At 37.6% G+C, this 18,650-nt stretch overlaps 1 protein-coding gene across 1 annotated transcript; it reads right to left on the reverse strand.

Annotated features, from left to right (window-relative positions):
- Nucleotides 1-1,417: 1,417 nt before the first annotated feature.
- LOC114608266 (40S ribosomal protein S17) lies at nucleotides 1,418-1,868 on the reverse strand. Its single transcript, XM_028752211.1, has one exon. The coding sequence runs from the start codon at nucleotides 1,857-1,859 to the stop codon at nucleotides 1,452-1,454; it is 408 nt and encodes a 135-aa protein (XP_028608044.1). The 5' UTR covers nucleotides 1,860-1,868; the 3' UTR covers nucleotides 1,418-1,451.
- Nucleotides 1,869-18,650: the final 16,782 nt, after the last annotated feature.

Consider the following 18,650-nt stretch of genomic DNA (forward strand, 5'->3'; position numbering starts at 1 on the left):
AGATGCATTGAACACTATTTTACTTGGGCATATTTCATGGGTTAAATGCATTAAAATTCTATTACAGTGAAATTCTATATAGGGGGCACATTTTTCAAATCCTGACGATGGACATCCAGCTTAAGAGCATATTTGATACACTCTAATTAGGAAGCAACCAAATAGTTAGGATAGTTGCTTTAAAATGTTGGATTTTTAGTGGTCTGTAAGAGTTCTTGATTCAATTTTTGGAAGGGGCCTCAGAGATAATATAGTCCAGGGATAGAAAATAGATTCATCTTGTGTGCCAAATTTGATCAGTTGGTGGTGGTTGCCTGGAGAGCTGAGCTAAGAAGGAATTTATGGCAAAGTCCAGACTCAGTGGGGAAAAGTGCAGGGATAGATTTTTTCACGTCTACCACGGTTGACGAAAGAGCGAGCGGTACCATATGTACCATGTATTTGCGGACTCGACACAGTCTCCCACTTTTACAAAATTAGAAAAGTTAGTCTAACGTTACATTCCTAGTTAGCACAAGAGCCCAGTACTTCTAGCTTAGTATTTCCCTAAAGCTCTTTCCAAATGGATTAAACGTCATGCACTATAAAAGCATTCAGATGGAGTATTATACACCACTTTGGCAAATATGTGATAAGTTTGACATTTTACTAAATTATGCATTCCCCCCTCAACCAAGGAATCAGCAAACATTTATTGAGCATGTACTATGTGCTAGGTAGTGTTTGGCATTGTTGATAAGTTTGTGTAGCAGTAGTTGATTGTTCTTTTTCTATTGGGAGAGAGGTGGGAGATCGTGTTGTCATTTGTCTTTGCCATATTGTTTTGCTTTCACTCATGACCAATTTATTCCTGTTTTGATCCCCAAAATTACTGCACCTAGATACCCGAGAGAGTCAGTTATATCATCCCGGGTGTTTTGTTACTTCATTTACAAAACTCTGGCCTTTAGGCTTTGATAAATCTTATGAAAGTGGAATTGTATTCAAATGAATCGGCAGCACATTATGGACCTGGTTTTTAATAACAGGTGTCTAACGTGTGTATGCGACAAGTAAAATATGCTGATGCAAATGGATGATTGCATGTGCAAAAATATGCAGATTAATGTGCAAGCAGATGTTCAAATAATTTCCCATTATTGCGTGCCATTACCCTTTGTGAATGCACGACTGCATATTTTGTATACAGATACACTTGCATCGTTTGTATTTCTTGTGTGCACTTTGTACAGTCCTTGCAAAGATTGCTCTCTCTCTCACACACACACTCTTCATTGGGAAGCTTTAACCTTCCAGTGCATTTTCAGTTCCCTGAGAGAGCTCTCTGCATGAAGAAGAAAACACTATGGCCCACCATTAGAAAGCTCAATATCACCAGAAGATAAATGCTAATTTTTTTTTTTTTTTTTTTTTTTGTTTTTTCAGGTTTATTGAAAATATGGCATAACAGATTAAACAGCTCCACGTGGTGTTTTGAAATTCATCCCAACTGTAGGCTGAGTGACCTGAAGGTTAGAGAGACTGCCAAAGTCCAGAAGCTTCAGCATTTCCTTGGTGTCAGGATCTACCTCAATGATCTCCTGGTCTAGGGCTGAGACCTCGGGAACATAATTATCTCTCCTCTCTCTCTCTTCTTCCTGCAACTTGATAGAGATACCTCTCACAGGACCTCTCTGAATCCGCTTCATCAGATGCGTGACATAGCCGGCTATCTTGTTCCGAAGTTTCTTGCTGGGGATGATGGCGATCTCTTCGCACACGCGCTTGTTGGTGTGGAAGTCGTTTCCCAGGCGCGTGTAGTACTTCTCGATGATGACCCTGGCCGCCTTCTTCACAGTCTTGGTGCGAACGCGGCCCATGTTGGCGGGTCTCCGTCTAAATGCTAATTTTTATCTGCCTCTCTTTGTTAGAAGTATGGTCCTTTCCTATCAATACAGCTTTTGATGTCAGTGTAATAAAATGTGAAATCTGTGCAGATTCTCAAACTGTCAAAACAACAGTATGTCCTTAAAACTTATCTAGCTCTTCTTGGTAAGTATTTAATGCTTTGTTTTGTTGGTTTTTCTTACATCTCTGTTCCCACAGAGTTGCTGGTGCTCACAGATAACCCTATGAAATATGTCTTCCATTGTGAGGCAAAAGAAAACTTGGTTTTGTGAGATTTTTCTTGTTTCTGGACAATTTTAGATATCAGATTAAGTATCAGAAAATAAAATAAAGGAAAAACCTTACTTCTGTATCAAGAAGTTTTCTTTCAAATTGCTGTTCTTCATTGCTTAGCTGGCCTGGTCTGCTCTTTATATCTGGAGGAGGATGCTCAGTGGACTCTTCTTGCTTTCTCTGGGCTGACAAAACATCACATTTAAAACGTGTTCCAAAGAACACCTTTTAAACATACTATTTTATTATTTTGTCATTTTCCCTCAGTTGAATGTGACATTATTTGGTCAAAACCTCCATATATCATTTCATGTATTAGGCATTTTCTATTGTCATAATTATTTTAAAATTATTTTCCAAGGAAGTATTGTAATGTCTCCTGTCTCCCCAATCCAGACCCAATATGTATCATGTTTAAATAGGATTTAAGTATCTAATCATTTTGTGCTCGTAGGGGGGGGAGGATGGACACACACACACACACACACACACACACACACACACACACTGCCACCAGAAAACACTGAAGAGAATTTCCTGTTTCCCAAGGGGGAGGAAAAAACCTTGGTGAATCATCTTTCATCCAACCAGCATGAAGGTTCTTAAACACAATGAAGTTTCACATTTGCCCCAATTTAAGAAGTGTAAGTCTGTGGCTGGGGTTGGGGGGGGCAGTTAGTTCAGTCGATATTACTGTAAATGTACTTAAAATAGAGATTATGCTGGAGAATTGTATGAGCCGGAGTCTTTCGTTTGTAATCTCTGAAGGAAAGTTGTGCAAGTTTCCCATGCTGCAATGTGCAGTGAAGCTCAGATAACAGTGAAATGCTTGCTCCCTTTGGAGGTGCCCTTCCCGCCAGGGCTACTTATTATTACGAGTTCCAAAGCATTAAATCTGAAGGCCCATCAGCTCACATCTTACAGCCTTGCCTGTCTGTGGACAGGACCCTGTCTGTCTGTTTCCTCTACTGCACTACTTTGTTTGTACTACTGTAATCATTTCGCTGGCCCAGATCTGTGTGGGTGTGCTGGCAGCTTTACAACAAAGTTACATGGGAACAGAGTTAAGGTTGAATATTTATTAGAAGAAGCCATCTGGCGTCAGGCTGTCTGTACAGGGGGGCTCGTTTCTTTAGTAGGCTCTCCTCTTTCTCTGTAACTCTTCCTCCCTCTCTCTTTCCTGTTCTCTCTCCCCCTGCTCCTAATTTCACAGTTCTGAAAAAGTTTGAATATGCCTCCCTGACCCATTAATTTTGTCCTTTACAATTTTACCCTTAAAACAAAAACAAAAAAACAAAAACAACAAAACTCTAGATCAGTCTGTTTTTCTTTTCTTTATTCTTTCCTCGTTTTATTTCTTTCCTTCAGTCCTTCCTTCTTTTTTTTCTCCCTTTCTGGATACCAGAATGATCTGTTTGTCGAAGGCCGGTAGGCAGCCCCGATGGAAAAGTGGCTTACGTGGTCCTACATGCCTACATGTCTTCTTAAACATCCATTTTTCTGCCTCTGCTTCTTATACTGTCACCTTCAGCCCAGCAAACTAATATCAGAAGCCTCTCTCTCCAGAGCCAGTCTGAAGTCCACACAAGCAATCACACGCAGTCTTAGAGAATAAGTATTTCTTTTAGTCTTTTCCCGTTTGCTGAACCTCAGCTGTCTGAAATTGCTTTCTAAATCATCTTCATGACGGTTAAGTTTTTCATTTACCATGTTTCTGTGAGTCAGTTGCTCATTTTCCTCCCCTGGGACTGCCTCTGTTTTCTTTTTCCAGCGTTGAAGCTTACTCTCTCTACCTCTGTAGGCCCCCAGCATATGCAGCCTCCGTTGATCACCTCTGCAGCGTTAATACGGTGGTCAGCTCTAAGTGTAGTTTACAAGATGCCATTACCACCAGCTTGATTGGGTGATGGCAGTGTTAAAACATGTGCGTACGTGACTCGTGAATCCAGGGTGCTAGAGGTTCATGTTTTGTTGTATCTGAAAATCCATTCGAATGTGGGAACTAGAATTTTGTGAATGCACAGGAGGCCTGTCATTCTTGCTTTGCTTATTGTGGGATGACAGCTCATGTGCGGGTTATCAGTCAAGTCCTCGCAAGCTAACTTCTCCTGTGGTCTGCAATGTGGGAAACTGGCCAGAGAGATCCCAGGGTGTGGTTGCAGTGTGGAATAGAGGATTTCTCTCCGGTCTGATGAATCTGGAGTTATATGCATTTATCCTGATACTGGAAAGGTGAAAGTTTATTTGTCTCATTTCTAATGAGAGAGAAAGAGAGAGAGAGAGAGAGAGAGAGAGAGAGAGAGAGAGAGAGAGAGAGAGAGAGAGAGAGAGGAATAAATCATCCCAGGATTCAGACGGGAGAGATTAAAAGATCGGCAAAGTCTGAAAACATCAAGTGAAGATGGGCTATTAGGAATCAAAAGAGTTGATCAAGCCTGGGTCAAAGTCAGCCTAATAACCACGACCCCTGTTTCATTGTAGGAATGGCTGTAGTTTTTAATGAACCTGATTTCATAGGTTCTCAGGTGGGCTGTGGTCTAGCTAGTCAGCAGCGAGCCCTCTTTCCAGGCAGCTTCAAATGCCTCGTCATTTCTGAATGAGTTTCAGCTCCGGGAGATTTTAGTGCTGGAAGAATTGCAATAAGCTATGAAACTTTATCCTTTCTCAAGACTCTTCCAAATCTCCAGGGAGCTCTGGCTTCCAGGGTAATGGTAATCGCGCTGCTCGCTTAGGGAAGGAAGGTGCCACCTCAGGGGTCACATGACAATACCAGAGAGGTTAAGTCAACTTCCAGCTGAGGTTTTACAGATATGTTTGGGATCTTGGAATGATATTACCATATTATTGTGCTTTTACTGTTGTTGCTTTTGGCTCGGGGCTGGGGGAACAGTCTTGTGTAACAGATTTATCCAGGGAGTGTTTCACCTGATCCAAGCAAGATGGGGTCCCAATGTCACCCCCATTTGGGTTTAATGGATAAGAAACATCTCAGAGAGAAATGTTGTTGGTATTTGGAGACTTGTATTTATCTTTAATTTTTGAAAGACTTAGTCAGGAAAAGAAACCAACATGCTACCTCAGGGTAGATGAGGGTAGAATGAGAGTAATGCTATTAAAATAAGAGAGAGAGAGAGGGAGAGAGAGAGAGAAAGAGAGAGAGAGAGAGAGAGAGAGAGAGAGAGAGAGAGAGAGAGAGATATTCGGGGAAGTGACTGATCATTTGAAGCCTTTTCCCTCAGAACCCTGCCAAATAACAGAGTTACCTGATTCATATACCACTGGGAGCTCTAATTGTGCCTATTTTAAAGAACATATGCATGCACCTATGTTTTTCTGCAAAGACTTAATTGGATAAAGAAATAGCTTTAACCCTGATGTTCACCCCCATCACTAAGATCTAATTATGGATTAGTCACTCATAAATCATACAGAAAGTAACCGTTTTTTTTCTGTTCTAGACACCTCCTTTTAAAAGAGAAATTGCCTTGTACACAGCAGCTTTCCTAGGCTTTCTTAAAGAACAGATGACTTACTGCCTAAGAGGGGTGACCAATTCTGCTCCAAGGATTTAAAAAATATTACTCATAAGATCAACACATCATTTTGTAAAATGAAATATATAAATATGAAAATGGCCAAAGGTATTATTTATATGCCTGAAAATCCATTGATTTATTCCCTAACATCTAAACATTGGCCACTTGTAAGACACAATGGCATATTTTAAGATAGTTGATACAGTCTTTGTTTTGGGGAACCTTACAGTACAGCTTAGAAGAAAGGGTTTTGCACTTATGACAATGAATGGCACTAAGTAACTGCTAATTGTGATAAAGGCAAGAAGCTTGTGGTAAACAGAAGGAAAGGATACTCTACAACATATACAAATACAACATATTATACATGGGTGTAATATGTACATATTAATATACATGCTAGTACATATGCTACAACTATGAATAGAATAGTTTTTGTGGCTCTTGAAAAGGTTTCTGTGCTTCAGAAATGGTACCCAGAACTCATTCATGCCTACATAGTATATTAGAAAAGGAGCAAAGGTAAAAGAAGGGCAGGAAATAACTGGGAATTTTTTAATGTGAAAGGGGAAGCATTTACTTAATTTGAGGCATAGATGGGCAACATCAAAGGGAGAGTGATAAAATCGTACTCCTGATGTTCCAAGATGAATATGTTCCTGTTTTAACTATCAGGTTGGGGATGGAAGAAGTCAGATCATAGTTTTATTCTCATAGAATCCAGCTAAATTACTAAGGCAAAGGGGCTATAAGAGTTGGAGATAATAAAAAAAAGCATAATGCTACGAAAAGAAAAGAATAACGGACTTTGGATAGGAACAAGACAAAGGTTTGGAACTGGGTATGCATAAAAGTTATGAGGAACTTAATCAGACAAGGAGAGTCACACTGGGAAAGAAAATCTAAGAGTAAAGTAACTGTGTTGATTTTATATGTGTTGAGTTTGGGATGTATGGATAATCTCTAGGAGGCACTCTAGGATGTAGGTGATGAAAAATGGGAAGAAGAGGATTCCCAGGAGAAACAATATATGGTCACCAGGGACTTTGTTCCAGACAAAGAGGATACATGAAGGTCTGGAAGCTGGAAGCATTTTCAATGAAGTGAGGAGGGACGGCCAGCCAATGATGGCAACAGGGCTCTTCTATCAAGCACGGGATGGAAGAGCTATTGGAAATGAAACAAGGACGGCAAATGGTGGGAAAGGTTGACAGATTTCATCTTTCCACAAAATTGGCAGTTACAGGTGAGGAGAAGTACATGCTAGCTCCAAGAAACAGAACATGTTTTTTTAAAAATGCACTAAAATCATTTTTAAATTACATGCACAATGCTAGGTTAATTATGGCATCTCAAAGAAAGTTTCTTTTTGACTCCTGGCCATGTCTCTCTCCCTACTGGCTTACCTTTGGCAACTTCCACCCCACCTGCTACAGTTTCCAGGAGAAGTCAGCTCCGTTGTTGGCAGAACAGACAAAATGTCCAGGTGAGAAGCAGCCTTTGAGACCTTGCATATTTTCAGAGGAAAAATTCTTTCTGGTTATTCCATAGGAATTATAAATGAATAATACATATATGTAAATGTATATGCATATACACATATATTTCCAAGTCCACAAATACAACCTCCTCAGTAACGAAACAGAAGGCCATAAGTTAGAAAGAGAGCAAGGATGTGGGAGGGGATGGAGAGAATAAAGGTAAAAGAGCAATAATGTAAATATATATATATATATGTATATATATATATAATCTCAAAAAATAAGAGATTTTTTTTAAAAAAAGTCTCTTAAAAGTATAAAAAGGGAAATAATAATCTTTAAGATTCAATCCATGCCTTTGCCAGTCCTTGGAATCATGGGCATGGTTGGCAATGTTTGGATCACAAACTTGTGCTCCCAGGGTGTGCAATATTCAGCCACTTTTAATTATTCTTAAACCCTCAGTGATCTGTGTCCAGTGTTCCTGCCACTAATGTCTTGCTAAATGTTCTGGTCTAGTTACTTTGCTAATCATTGCTTCCTTTTTTTTTTTATGAGAGTGATCACTATAAGAAATACCCCAATTTGAGAATGATAAACATTTAAAATCTAACTTTCCAGGTTATACAGAAGAGTTCTTTGCAAAAGGCAAATGCTTGTGAAATATTGGTGAAAACATAGAATAAAAAGTACGTGAAAATATACCAGCTTATGCTGCACACAGGGATATGTTTGTTTTAGTGTACTCTATCATAATATTACAGTACTGTATTGAATTGTAGCTTTAATAACAGACTTACATTTACTTTCGTTTGGTAATTAGTAAAGTTGTAAGCTATTTTTATCACCTTGGTGGAACTTTATTCCTCTTGTGTTTTGGTCACTCTTTAATTTGATTTCTAGGATTTGGTTATTGGCTTGAAAGGGATATTTATATATTACAAATACACTACTATATTTTAGGACTGTTGTATTTGGTTTTAATAGAGGTTACCAGGATAGGTTTCTATACTAACCCACAAATGTCCTTTAATTATAACATTTTCCCCTATATTTCTTTTACTCTCCCCATATTCTCCTATTTCCCCACGTGATCCTTGTATTTGTTCCTGTCATGTCCCCCATTCATAACTCTTCTATTTCATTTTTTAGGGAGATATATAACAGTTCTCCCTAGTCCTTTACTCTATACTAGACCTATGCCAAATTCTAGATTGTAGCTTGGTTATCATTGATTTGACTAAGCTAATATCAACATATGAATAAATATGTACCATATTTATCTTTCTTGGTCAGGGTTACTTTGCTAAGGATTTTTTTCTAGTTCCACCCATTTACCTGTAAGTTTCATGATTTCATTTTTTTTTTTCCTTTTTGATGACTTGAGAAATACTCCATTGTGTAAGTGTACAACATATTCTTTATTCATTCATCTGTTGAGGCACATCTAGGTTGTTTCTAATTTCTGGAAATTATGACTAGAGCAGCAGTGAACATGGTTGAGCAAGCATCACATGGACCCTTTTGACCAAATGGCTTTACTTGCAAATGATCATTGCAGTGAGACTTTGGTCTGATTTGAGATCTTTGGCTTCTGCTGCGCTATCACACCTGGATCCTTACTGAGACTCCTCTTGGATATCCTGTTGTTACTCTATGTCATGGAGACACTGCAGCTTTGGATATGGAGGAATATTTTATTTATATATATATATATATATATATATATATACTTTTTTAGCTTATTTAAATTTATTTTTTAATTTTTTCCTATAAATACTAGGCATAGAACTTAGAACATTGCACATGTTGCTCACACACCCTAAGACTAAGCTATTTCCCAACTCTTATCTTCACTTTTTACTTTATGACAGGGACTCATCAAGTTGTCTAGGCTGGCCTTCAGTTGACACTGTAGTTCAGGTGGGTCTTATATTTGTGACACTCCTGTCTCAGCCTTCCACAGGCATGTGGTACCAGGCTTGTCTTAGTTCTGCTTATTAAGTGCTCTGTCTTTGTCTCTGCCTCTATCTTTGTCTGACTCTGTCTCTTTCTCTCTCATTTAATTTCATTCTTACTTTCAGCATAGAATTTGCTGTTCACAAACCACTGGACAGTTAACAGCAGTATCAAATTAAGTAAAGTTAGGAAAAAAAGGTGACTTGGGATAATACAGGAGCCAAGCACAGGCCATCACTATAACAGAAGCAACAGCAAGGCAGGGAAAAGGATTAGTTTTGTAAGGGGATATGAACAATGAGATTTTGTTGTTGGATATTTTTCAGAGAATAGTTCCATGAAAACTCTGGGGATTTGTCAATAGAGCGACTCATCCACCTTTTCATTTTGGCATTCAATATCTGACCAAAAAAGATGGCTTTTAAACTGTTAGTGTGGTCAAAAGCAGTGACCAAGTTAAAAGACGTTCATAAAACTGCAGTCTGAATCTAGTTAGTTGTTGTTGAACAGGTTGGGTTGGGGTTGTCAGAGAAGGTCACCATAGAGGCCTATGCATTAGTGGGGAGGCTTTTATCCTTTGACTTGAATCGAAGTTTTGTTGAATGTGATGCATACACTTATTTAATGCATGTACCCATGTAGAAAAAAATCCACACACACATTTCAAATATTTTCCATGTTAATTAGTTTGGTTTCCATTATAGTCCTTTTGACAAAACATCCAGTAATATTGCCAAAAAAGGCATATAAAAGAGATAAGATGTAAGCATTAAAGGATTTAAGTTGATTTCACAACTGCTCAAAGAAAAACCCAAGCTGTTTATGTCAGGGAGACTCAGACTTAGTGTATCATTTAAACCAAACCATTTTTGGTATTTTTTACTTGGCCAAACAAAATTATTTTTGTTTTTCTTTTCTTTTCTTTCTTTTTTCTTTTTTCTTTTTTTTCTCTTGTAAGGACTAATTCCTTCAGGCTGTTGCTATTTTACAGAAAGGAGAAACAATTTGCTTGAGCAGAGATTTCAGTAAAGAATTAGCAGACACTTTTAAGGTCTAATAATGAAAAAAAACTCAAGTATTTTATAATGATATATATATATATAACTAAGACTATTTGGAAAAATCAACTAATACTTTTATAATGATACAATTAAAATTGTAAATGGGCTTAAGCATTGGGAGTTGGGAGCTAATTTGATATTTGTAACACTTATTCTATAGGAATTATATCACAACTCATTTTAATACAATGTTGTGGTTGTTTTAATACAATATGCATATCTTACTGTTTTCAAGTTAAGTTCAAGGATTATAAACTTTTTTGTTTTCTTTGGCCTCTGTTACCAACCACTTAGAAATATTATAAATTGTCAGTTATTTGCTAGTATGTTCAGAAAAAAATAATAAAATGTATTTAGTTAAGACAAGAATGTTTTGTTTTTGCTTTTGATATAAAATTGTGAATTACATATCAGCTCTATATCATAATTACATTTATTTTACATCCTTCCACATCTTTCAAAATGTTTGCTTACGTTTCAGTAATGTAAGAACTTTCTACTTTGCAGTGAGAAAAAATGCCACCTCTAATTATTGTCATGACAATGTGAGCTTTTGTCTCTTTAGATCCTTAGAAAGCAAAAGAAATAAAAAAATGAAGGCAGAGCCTCTTTGAGCATGAATTTAAAAACAAATTGTGCTGCAGCTAATAAGAGACCCTGGTGGTGGCTCAGAATGGAGCCCACAGATTATGCTTTCCAGTGCTTGTGGACTTTGATTTGCATATGGTGTGTGCTCCGAGTGGTTCTGTAGCCTGTTCTGACTTGTGGCTTTTCTATTCCATACAACTTCTAAAAAATCAGCAGGGACAGTGCTAATTAATTTATAATGTTTTGTGTTTCTAAACAAGGCACCTCAGTAATTAGGTGAAATATTTATGATGAATATAAAACAATGCAAATTTATTTGTTTGCCTGAAAGCTAACTTGTTATTTATTTAGTATGATCTTTTGAAGGATTCTTTAAACTGAATCATAGAAGGAGGAAGGGTGGTATTTAGATTAAAGAAGGAAACAGCACCATGTGCTGATGTGTTGGAGTATGCTATGCTATAAGACACATAAATGATAGTCATAAACACCTGAAAGAAGGTCTTAGTTTATCATAAGGAAGAATGAACTGTTGTGAGAGTGGATCCAGATACGATGTGGAAGGAGAGGGCAGGCCGAAAATGCACTCCAGAGTGTTTGTCCAGGCCCTGATAAAGAACCTTTTTATATGCCTGAAGAAATGCAAAAAATTTACGCTCCCATGTCTTGTTTAATAACAAGAGGAGCCATTCTTACACAATATATACTTCATTTGTGTATATCTTTTAGTCTATAGTAAATGAAGACTCCTTTGCTTTGTTTTTATTTCTTTGCAAAGCATGTTTATTATTTTATATATAGCTTAATCAAAATATAGCTATGATTCCTCTTTCTCCTTTCTTCATCCCTTTTTAAATGCCCTCTCTCCAACTTCTTTTCTCTTTCTCTCACTTCAGACTGATAGCCTCTTTTTCTTCAATTTTTTATTATTTTTACTTATAGATATTTATGTATGCATAAATACATAAATACAACCTATGGACTCTGTGTCCATATACATATGTTCAAGGCTGACCACTTTGTACTTGCTAACTAATGGAGAGGTTCATCTTGAGGAGAAGCTAATTTTTCCACTCTCAACAGTGGTTGACACCCTGAGATGTATTTACCCTCTTTCTGTCTTAGCTTGTTTGTTGATATGACTATTGTGCTGGTCTTGTTTATGCTCCCATTTCTAGAAGCGACTGTTTCACAGCAGACTTCCTGGTTATTGGGCTTTTGTTTTTCTTCAGCTCTTCCTTTTTACTTTAGAAGATAACACTTTTCTGTTATGTATGTGTTCCATACTTTCAGTATCAGTTGAAAGTTATTTAGGTTTCCAAATCCTAATGTTTGAGAGTGAGCAAATATCTGTGGAATAGGATGTCAAGTCCTTTGGACATGTGCAAAAGCACAGCACTACTGGAACATTTGGTAGATCTACCTTTTAGCCTTTTGAGTATCCTTCATGCTGATTTTAAGAGCTATTGTGCCAGTTTGCATTCCTGCTAGCAGTGAATGATAGTTCTGCTTTCCACACAACCTCATCATCATTTGTTTTTGGTTATTCTGTTTATCTTAATCATTCTGATGGGAGAAGATGAACTCTCAACTATGGAATCTAGAACTCTCAAAGTTGTTTTAATTTGTGTTTACCTGATAGCTAAGTTTGATGAACACTTTTTGAGGTATTCCTCAGTCAATTTTATTTCTTGTTTAAGATCTCTCTGTTCACCAACCATGGAGAAGTTGAAAGCTAATTCTTGTACCAGCTCTCATCTTTCTCTTTCTCTCTCAGTCTTTTCTTGGGGCCTTCTCTGACCTTTTTCATGCTCTTTTTAACCATCCCTGTCTTGTCTATGTAAAAGCAACATTCTTTTTTAAGGACTGTACACAGTTAAGAGCTGTACACAATCTTTTCTATTGTAAAAGAGTAAATCAAGTCCAATAAGGTCCTTTGCAATTTTTGGAGGTCTCTTCAGACAGTGAAATGAGGGATTTCTTCAGCTTAGTGATGTCAGTCTCTAGCTGTTTGATGTCCTTGTCAATGGCCCATCGAAGGTCTGAGTAGTATATGTTCAGAGGCCAGCATCTGGATTAGAACTTCTAACAGCAGACATCACAGGTGATTCATTTTTACCTGGAAAGGAAAAAGAAGGGAATTCTCAGGGAGATTTCTCTTCCCTGGATGTCAATTGTTATTCATCTTATTTATGGTTGGGCCTAGCTTTGTGGGGGTCATCTGTTTATTCATTAATCTTTTTGGCAGCCATTTAGCTGTGCCTTCTGTGGTATCAAACAGACATATCAATCCTCGGCCCCATAAGAGAACTGGGTCCAGGCCATTCACTTTAAGGGTAAGAAGGTCTTTTCACATAGCTGTGGCATAGTTTTTATTGGTCTCAGTGATGCCAGAGGCAGTCAGCAGCAGATTTTCCATGAGCTTTCAGTTTTAGAGATTAAAAAGTGAACAAGGCACGATGCAGAGTATTTTGACTTCTCCATGGTTGTCAACGCTACTTCCTCCCATCTTGGGACCATTAATTGGGTTATTTTTCCTTATTTCTTTTGGTCCCTGGGCCTTAAATAGGCTGACTAACTTTGTGAAACAATAGATAGATAATTTGGTAGCAAAACCTATTCAGATACTTTACCATGAGTTAGCTATGGAGGACCACGAGACTCAAGGTGAGGTTGTTACTCTATCCAGGGTGTTACCAAAACCCATCTCCACCCAACCTAAAAGAGGGGACTTCCGCCCCTAGACCAAGCAGAGAGGGGCAACCCAAAACCCCCTCTGACTGGCGATCTGAATTCTTGCTTAGGCTACGAGGTTAAGCACTGCAAGGGAATATAAATAAAAGTTAAAAATATCTCTCTGGGTTCCCTGAGGGGCATAGGGGTTGATGTCAAAATTATCCCCTCTCCAGGAAAAAGACATCGGGATGGGTATGGCCCTCGTGCTTCACTGGACAACGACAGGGGGACCGGAGCCATTACAAAGTCCTCTTCAATTACTGGAGGTCAGGCCTCTATTCCTGCCTTCGCAAGATTAGAATCACCACAGCCCTTCTATACTTAGAGAAGGGAGGAGATGTCAGGGCCAGCCCTGTTTATACACTGAAGGCCTAAAATCAGCCATAGGCCTAAAATCAGCAATAGACCTGTTATACATGCATGCTAACACAAAGTCTTGGGTCTCTGTGGAAAAACATTGAAACAGATGGCTGTAAGCTATTGTAAACAGGCAGCTTTTATGGAAATTTACCAGCCTGAGTAGTCATAGACCTTGTAAATAGGTAGCCTTGGCGGATAGTACCAACTTAGATAAGGACAAGAGAATCATACGCAGAGTCATAGTGACCTGTCCTCTGAACCTTCACCCAGCCGATACCCTGTCCTGAAAGATATCTGTACTCCCCCTGAACACCCACGCTCCAGTGTCCTCCCCTTCCCCACGTCCTGTCTTTTTGTGTTTATAACCCCTGTGTGAATAAGTAAAAATTATGATTTGATTTTTAAAAAATTAACATGTATGTGTAACAGTCATAAAGACTATTGGGTAAAATTTGACATGGAACATGGAAGAATTGCTAAACAAACAAAGAAACAAACAATGGCTCAAATGTGTCAAAGATAAGATGTGTATTGTAGTTTTATTTAATAAACTGAAACCACCCTGTTAATTTAAAAAACAAAGAAAGAAACAAAAAGATCTTCCTGTTCAAATGTCTGGAGGAGAAAGCATCAGCTAGGTCTTCAGGTAGATCTGTTTCCAATTTTTTGAGGAACCTCTTGATTGATTTCCAGAGTGGTTGTATCAATTTGCAATCTTACCAGCAATGGAGGAGTGTTCCTCTTTCTCCATATCCTTGCCAACATGTGCTGTCACCTGAGTTTTGATTTTAGCCATTCTGATTGGTGTAAGGTGGAATCTCAGGGTCATTTTGATTTCCATTTCCTTGATGACTAAGAACTTTAAACATTTCTTTAAGTACTTTTCAGCCATTCAAGATCCTCTGTTGTAAATTCTCTGATTAGTTCTATACCCCATTTTTTTGTTTTGATTGGGTTGTTTGGTTTTTCAGAGGTTAGCTTTTTTAGTTCTTTATACATTTTTGATATTAGCCCTCTACAGATATGGTGTTAGTGAAGATATTTTCCCAATCTGTAGCTTGCTGATTTTTCCTATTGACTATATCATTTGCCATACAAAAGCTTTTCAGTTTCATGAGGTTACATTTATCAATTCCTGATTTTAGAGTCTGAGCCATTGGTGTTCCCTTTAGGAAATTTTCCCCTGTGCCTATGAATTTGAAGCTCTTTCTCACTTTCTTTTCTATTAGATTCAGTGTATCTGGTTTTATGTTGAGGTCCTTGATCCACTTGGACTTTAGCTTTGTGCAAGTTGACAAATATGGATCTATTTTCATTTTTCTACGTTCAGACTGCCATATACCAGCACCATTTATTGAAGATGCTTTATTTTTTCCACGGTATATTTTTGGCTTCTTTGTCAAAAATCAAGTGTCTGTAAGTGTGTGGTTTTATTTCTGGGTTTTCAATTCTATTCCATTAATCAATCTGTCTCTGTACCAATACAGTCTTGTTGCCATTTCTCCTTTGGAAGTTTGAATGGTGCTTTCTGGAAACATGAAACTCATCTTTAGGGAGGAGGTACTTGGGTCAGTTCCCTCTCAAGTACTTCTTGTTGCTGTGTTTGAAGTGCACGGTAACTTCAGTGTATAGATTTACCTTCTGTCCCTTGGGGATGGTGTGGGGAGGTAACCAAAGGCAATAATAATAGTCTGTCATATTTTGGGAGTCTCTTGAAAAGCTCAGCCCAACATCTCAAAATGACTTCTTATGCTTGGTGTCAGGTTTGTTAGGAAGTATTGTCTCTTGGTGGGAGCATTGCAAACCTGGATGGGAAATTTTCATTTAAACTATAACTGTATCCTTATATAGACTTACATATAATATAGTTTTTGTAAGTAGTAATCATTCCTTTTCCTAATGACTGTTGGAGACATTCTTGTGTTATTTTATTCTTCTTCTGTATTTATTTCTCCCCTTTCTCATTTCTCAGATCAGATCACAATACCTCACTCCCTCTTTTTTCTGTTGACTCCCTGGAGTTGTCTACTCTTGCAACTGTCCTTCTTACTTTCCTGGTTTCTGAACTTACTCCAGGATATGTGTGCATATCTGAAGATTTGGAGCTAGGAGCCTCATATGAGATAGAACATACTATGTTTGTCTTTATGTGTCTAGTTTATATCACTCAATATCATCTTTTCTGGTTCTACCCATTTACCAGCAGAATTTATAATTTCATCTTCTTCATAGCTGAAGCATACTCAGTAGTATATAAATTAATCCATCTGGTAGTTGAAGGAATTTTAGAGTCCTTTCGTGTCCTAGTTACTGTGAATAGAACAGCAATGAAGGTGGCTGTGCAAGAACCTATGGTGTAGGATATTGAGTCCTTTGTGTATGCGCTAAGGAGTGCTAAGTGGGTGCTGTGGTATATTTATTTTTAGTCTTTTAAGATTTCTCCACAATGTTTTTTTCCCAGTGGCTGCATCAGTTTGCCATCTCACTAACAGTGAAGGAATCTTCTCTTTCCTCACACCTTTGTATTGTTCTACTGGTCTTTGCCATTATGGTGGATGTACGATAAAAATCTTCAAGTTATTTTCATATGCATTTCTCTAATTTTAGAGATGATGAGCATTTTTAAGAGGTGTTTCTTAGTCATCATCCACCCTTTTCCTTTGATGACCCCACTTCAAAGTGGTATACAACTTTAATTTCAGCACATGGGTATTTTAGTGAGTTCTAGACCAGTTAGGGCTTCAGAGCAAGGCCTACAGGATCTTCATCTTTGGCTACAAGGTGAGTTCTAGGTTACGTATTTTGGACATTCATCCTCTGTCAGATGTAGAGCTGGCAATGATTCTCTTTTATTCTGTGGTCTTTCTCTTCATCTGGTTGATTTCTTTTTCTTTAGCTATGCAGAAGCTACTTAGTTTTATGAAGTCCCACTCCTTGATTGTTAGCCTTAACTCTTGGGCAAATGGAATCCTAGTTGGAATGTCTTTTCCTATGTCTATAACATATAGGATATAGCCTATGTCTCCTTCTAGCTGTTTCAGTTTTTCAGGTTTCAAGTTTATATCTTTGATCTATTTGGTGTTAGATTTTGTGCAAAATGATAGATATGAGTTTAATTTTATTTTTCTGCACATGGACATCCATTTTCCCAGCACCATTTGTTCAACATACTCTCTTGCCTTCAAGTTCTGTTCTTGTAATCTCTGTCAAATATTAAGTATCCGAAGTTGCGTGTGCTTGTTTGGCTTTTCAGTTTTGTTCTACTGGTCTACATGTCTGGTTTTCTGCCAGTACATATTGTTTCTATTACTGTGGCTCTGTTTGTATCCTAAGATCTGGAATCATAACCCCTTCAGCAATATTCTTTTTGTTAAGGATTGTTTAGGTTATCTGGGGTCTTTTGTGGTTCCATGTGATTTTTAGGATAGTTTTTTTTTCTATTTCTGTAAATAATGAGATGGGGATTGTGATTGTGATTAGATTGAATCTGTAGGTAGCTTTTGGTAGAGTGATGATTTTCCAATTTGAACTCTGTCAACTCATGAGCATGGAGTTTCATTCCATTTTCAAGTGTCTTTCTCTGTCTTTTTCTTCAATGAATTTTTGTTGAAATTTCTTTTATCTGTAGATGTCCTTCACTTCTTTGGTTAAATTTATTCCTAGATATTTTATTTCTTTCCAGACTATTGTGAATGGAAAATTATGTATCCGTGATTTCTTTCTCTGTATGTTTGTTGTTAGTGTATAAAACACCTATTGGTTTATGCAAGTCAATTCTCTATCTTGTCACATTACTGACTTTTTTTATTGTTCCTAGAAAAAAATTGGTAGAATTTTTAGAATCTCTAATGCATAGTATCATGTCACCTATAAATAGCGATAGTTTGACTTACTCATTCCCTTGCCTCGCTAGTTAGTTCAGGATCTTGTTGTGTAGGATGTGGCAGGCAGCATTCTCATGTTGCTTTAAGCTACTTCTTGAACAGTGCAGCACAGAACATTTCTTTCTTTTTTTCTTTCTTTCTTTCTTTCTTTCTTTCTTTCTTTCTTTCTTTCTTTTTCTCTTTCTTTCTCTCTTTCTTTCTTTCTTTCTTTCTTTCTTTCTTTCTTTCTTTCTTTTTTTATCTGATCACGCTCTGAAACTTTAATTTTGGGTGTAGGTTATAAAGACACAGCAAACCAGGAAGTTTGGGGGAGGGTCATTGCTTAAGGCTATCCCACTATAGAATGCTTATTGCCCTAGACCATCCTACTGTCATATGCTTATTGCCCTAGACCACCCTACTGTCATATGCTTATTGTCCTAGACCATCCCATTGTCGTAACTGGCTCCCAGGAAATGCCAGAAATTCTAAGTTCCTGGGGCCTGAGACCAGTGAACGTCCTTTCTTAACCTTGTACTGACTAGGCTTTCAAGAACAGCAGGTAACTTCCTAGGTTCTCTTAGGACAGCAGGTAGTTTCCTGGGTTTGGCTCCCAGCACTAAATCTTTCCTATAATAATGAAATATTTTTGCTGGGTATATATACAGCTAAAATATATCTTTCAAGAACATTTCTTTCAATGTTCCAGTTATTCTAAAAATAGTTCATCTATGACCTTTCAAATTAACTTAAAAATAAGTTTCCTTTGGTGAGATGAAAACATTTGTCTACTTGTCTGGAAATATGTCTCATCACATAAAGTTTCTATATAAGTATGGGAGCAAGAATTTCTGGAAACACCATTACTGAAGAGAACCAATTCCACGAGGTTTTCCTCTGACTTTC

This window comes from Grammomys surdaster, unplaced genomic scaffold (assembly GCF_004785775.1).
Source record: "Grammomys surdaster isolate TR1022 unplaced genomic scaffold, NIH_TR_1.0 125888, whole genome shotgun sequence".
In the NCBI taxonomy this organism is placed as follows: Eukaryota; Metazoa; Chordata; class Mammalia; order Rodentia; family Muridae; genus Grammomys; species Grammomys surdaster.

What these genes read in the sequence shown, in the direction of transcription:
- LOC114608266 (XM_028752211.1), bottom strand. Translation starts at nt 1,859, where the DNA reads ATGGGCCGCGTTCGCACCAAGACTGTGAAGAAGGCGGCCAGGGTCATC.